This window comes from Apis dorsata, unplaced genomic scaffold (assembly GCF_000469605.1).
Source record: "Apis dorsata unplaced genomic scaffold, Apis dorsata 1.3 scaffold_1057, whole genome shotgun sequence".
Lineage (NCBI taxonomy): Eukaryota > Metazoa > Arthropoda > Insecta > Hymenoptera > Apidae > Apis > Apis dorsata.
Genome location: NW_006264155.1, coordinates 13437 through 18132, shown reverse-complemented (window position 1 = coordinate 18132; position 4696 = coordinate 13437). Strand labels below are relative to the sequence as shown.

General features: G+C 20.7%; 1 protein-coding gene across 1 annotated transcript; it reads left to right on the top strand.

The window, feature by feature from the left end:
* Window positions 1-169: 169 nt before the first annotated feature.
* LOC102672514 (valine--tRNA ligase-like) lies at window positions 170-4582 on the top strand. Its single transcript, XM_006624419.2, has 16 exons — window positions 170-294; window positions 367-559; window positions 653-899; window positions 978-1206; window positions 1301-1480; window positions 1550-1674; window positions 1804-2066; window positions 2146-2374; window positions 2440-2562; window positions 2640-2747; window positions 2855-3014; window positions 3099-3367; window positions 3748-3960; window positions 4030-4141; window positions 4225-4403; window positions 4517-4582. Exons 1-16 carry the CDS (start codon window positions 207-209, stop codon window positions 4580-4582), a joined length of 2784 nt encoding a protein of 927 aa, XP_006624482.2. The 5' UTR covers window positions 170-206.
* The last annotated feature ends 114 nt before the right edge of the window (window positions 4583-4696 follow it).

Sequence of the window (4696 nt, the reverse complement as noted above, 5' to 3'; positions counted from 1 at the left end):
TAAAAACTATTTTAAGAAGAACTAACCTTAATAAAAAATCGTAAATAATATAAAAAAATTTGAATTTCAAATAATAATTAATAGTTTATATAACATGTTATTTTATTATAAGTATGAATGAATAATAATCACTATCATTAACATTTATAATTATGATAAATATATATAATAATATATAAATATAACATATATAATATATATTCATAATGAAAATTATTACACATTATAATACATTATTGTGTTCTAATTTATGTTATAAATATTATTGCAATAAATTTTCTACTCAGTTATCAGGTATTTATGGATACATATATATTTTATATAATATCATAATTAAAAATTCATTTTCAAAAAATTTTTTTCTAGATTTTCCAAAAACCTTTAATTGTAAAAGAATAGAACATGAATGGTATTACATTTGGGAGAAAAATAATTATTTTACTCTTAGAAATAATAAGAATGTAGCATTGAAAATGCTTCTACCTCCTCCTAATATAACAGGAACATTGCATTTGGGACATGCATTAACTGTTACAATTCAAGATATATTAGCAAGATGGTATTTTTTTAGAATATGATTATTCTTTATATATTGAAATAAATAACATTTTAACATAAATTACATTTATATTTTATATATAATTATACTTAGGTATAGGATGAAAGGACATTCTGTAATGTGGATACCAGGTTTTGATCATGCTGGAATTGGTACACAAATGATGGTAGAAAAATATCTTTTTAAAACCAAAGGTATTAATAAATCAGATATAGGAAAAAATAAATTTCTTTCATATATTTGGCAATGGAAAAATGAAAAGGAAAATATTATAAAATCTCAATTAAAAGCTTTAGGTGCTAGTTTGGATTGGTCTAGAGAATATTTTACAATGAGTAAGGTATAAAATATGATTTCTTCTATAAAAAATATTTGAAGTTTTGAATAAGCAGAATATTTTTTATATTTGAAATTTTAGAAACATAATGATGCTGTGATAGAAGCGATTGTTACATTAAATAATCGAAATTTATTATATAGGAAAAAAGATTTGATTAATTGGTCTCCTACTTTACATAGTACAATATCAGATATTGAAGTTGAAAATTTATATGTTACTAAAAAAACACAGCTTCAAATTCCAGGATATGAAAAAATGATTACATTTGGTGAAATAGTACATATAGCTTATCCTGTGAAAGATTCAAGTAAAATTTATTTTCTCTTTTCTTCAAACTATATATATGATTTTTATAGGAAAATTTATTTTCTTAAAACATGAATATAATTCTTTTTTCTTAGAACATGAGATAGTAGTGGCAACTACTAGACCAGAAACTCTTTTTGGAGATGTAGCAATTGCTGTTCATCCAGATGATGAAAGATATGCAAAGTATATTGGTCAACAAGTCTGGCATACTTTAAGACAAACATATATACCTATTATTTCTGATTATTTAATTGATAAACAACTTGGAACAGGTAAACATATTTTGTTATTTTAAATAATATTTTATGATAAGCACATTATAATTAAAGAGAATTTTTCAGGTGCAATGAAAGTAACACCTGCACATGATCCTTTAGATTATATGATTGCAATGAATCATCAATTAGAAATTATTGAAGTTATTGATGAATATGGAAATATAACAAAAGCAGGCAAACAATTTGAAGTATACTTATATTTTAACTAAATAATTATATTTTTATGATATTATATTATGTTATATTTTTGTTTGATATTATAAATTTTTCTACTTAAGTAATATTTCATTTGTTAAAAATAAATAAAAAAATTTCAGGGTTTGCCGAGATTTATTGTTCGAGAAAAAGTTTTAAATGAATTATCAAATAAAGGTATTTTAAAAAGTATTAGTGATCATAAGATGTGTATACCATTGTGTTCGAGAACTCACGATGTTGTAGAATATCTACTCAAAGAACAATGGTTTATTAAATGTAAAGATATGGCTCAAAAAGCTATAGAAGCAGTAAAACAAAGTCATTTAAAAATAATACCTAATACTCAAGAAATATTGTGGAATAATTATCTTAATGATATCAGGTAAAAAAAAAAAAAAAAAATAAACAATATTTAAAAAAAGAAATAATGTAATTTATTTCTTAATAATAATATTTTTTAGAGATTGGTGTATTTCAAGACAAATATGGTGGGGACATCCTATTCCCGCATATTATTTTACAATAGAAGATAAAACTGAGTGGATAATTGCTCGCACTGAAGATGATGCAAAAATTATTGTACAAAATAAATATGGATCAAATATTAAATTATATAAAGATGAAGATGTATTAGATACATGGTTTTCTTCTGCAATACTTCCTTTTGCTATAATGGGATGGCCAGAAAAGGTATAAACACATATAAACATGAATAATATATAAAAAATTATTGTTATATTAAGATATATTTTTAGACTGAAGATTTAAAAAAATATTATCCTTTAACATTAATGGAAACAGGACGAGATATTCTTTTTTTTTGGGTTGCTAGAATGGTAATGCTAGGATTGGAATTAACTAATTGTCTACCTTTTAATGTAAGATTTTTTATATTTTAAGATTATTTTATATTTAAATCATTTTTAATTTCTTTTTGTAATTAATTAAAATTCAGGAAGTTTTATTGCATGGTCTTTTATGTGATGCTTATGGAAAGAAAATGTCTAAAACACTTGGAAATATTGTTTCTCCAGAAAATATCATCAATGGTATTAGTTTAAATGTAAGTAATAAGTAATAAGTGAAAGTATACATGTTAATATACATGTAAATGTAAGTTTCACATGTTAAAATATACTTTATTTATATCAAATATTGCAAAATAAATAGGATCTTATTGCACAAATGAAAAAAAGTTACAATATAGGTATTCTTAATGAAGGTACATTGAAACGGATGTTAAATGCAAATAATAAACTATTTCCTAATGGCATACCAGAATGTGGTGCAGATGCATTGCGTATGACATTATCTAGTCACAATATTAAAAGTTAGTATAAATTAATCTATATATAATCTATAATATTTTTATCATTTGACATTTTAAATATTTATAAATATTTTTGTTTGATAGATCAACACATCAACTTTGATATTATGGAATGTCAAACAAACAAATATTTTTTAAATAAAATTTGGCAGGCAAGCAAATACATCTTACTTATGACAAATGAAAAAATATATCAAAAACCTATAAATATAACAATTATTGATCAATGGATTTTAAGTAGATTATCTCTAATGATTAATACAATCAATAATGCATTTATAGAACGAGATTTCCATAAAGCTATTGCGTCAATGAAGCAATTTTTACATTATGAATTTTGTGATTTTTATTTGGTAAGATTATGGTTACTAATTTAAACTATTTATTAATAGTTTAATTGTTAAGTTTAAGAGAAAAGATTATTTTAAATATAAACTCTTTAAATATATTTTATATATAATATATTAATATATATATAATAAATAAAATAAAAAATATATATACATAATAATAATAATAATAAATAAAAAAAATATATATATATATACATATTCTATTTATTCATATTTTATTTTATTTATTCATTCATTATATATTATTTCATTTTTTTAAATATGAAATTGGGCAATTATTCTTTTATATAAACTTATATAATTCGATTAACAAAAAATATACTACTTAAAAAATAATTAAAAATAATTAAGATTTTATGTTTGTATATATATATATATAGGAAGGAAGTAAATGGGGATTTAAAAGTGAAAATATAAATACACATATAAGTCACACATATGTCTTAAGAAAGTGTTTAGAAGTATTTTTACGTGCATCTGCACCTATAATACCATATCTGTGCGATGATTTGTATAAAAGACTGTCAAATATATTTCCGGAATTTTTATCAGTTCCGTCATTAATGGAAGCACATTATCCAATACCAGAAGAGGTAAAATTATATATTAATTATAAAATGTTTCAAAACCAAAATATAAATTTATATTTATATTTATTATAGTTTAATGAATGGAGAAATGTTCCTCTAGATGAAAAAATAAATGAAATCTTAAGAGTTATATTAGAAATTAGAAGTATCATGGGTAATATTAATAAGAAATTAAATCCAGAAAGTAATTATTTATACATATAATAATATACATACAATTTATATGAAAATTAATATATTAAACTTAAATATGATTTTTATTCACAGTTCACATTGTAATTAGTAAATCTGATGATTTTCATTTTTATAATAATGTCATCAATTTAATTAAAGGTGGATGCAAAATATTCAATATTTTTATATTTTTAGAAAAGAATTATATAAAACATAAAAATAGCGTTTGTCATTCTTATAATCCTACTTGTACAATATCTATTGTTATAAAGGTAACTTTATTATATTATTATATAACTTTATTATATTATTATACATATTATCAAAAATTTTATTATATAATTTGTCTATAAATATTTATATTTATCATTTATTTAATTTTTAGGATTTTTCTATTTTAAAAGAACTTGAAAAGAAAATTTTAGATAAAACAATTACACAAAATAATTAAACAATATAAATAAAATAAAAAAAAACAAATTTAATTGAAATAAATTATATTGAAATGTATTTAAATTTGATACATCAATTCTCCTAAAAAAATAGATGACTGAAAGTGGATAAT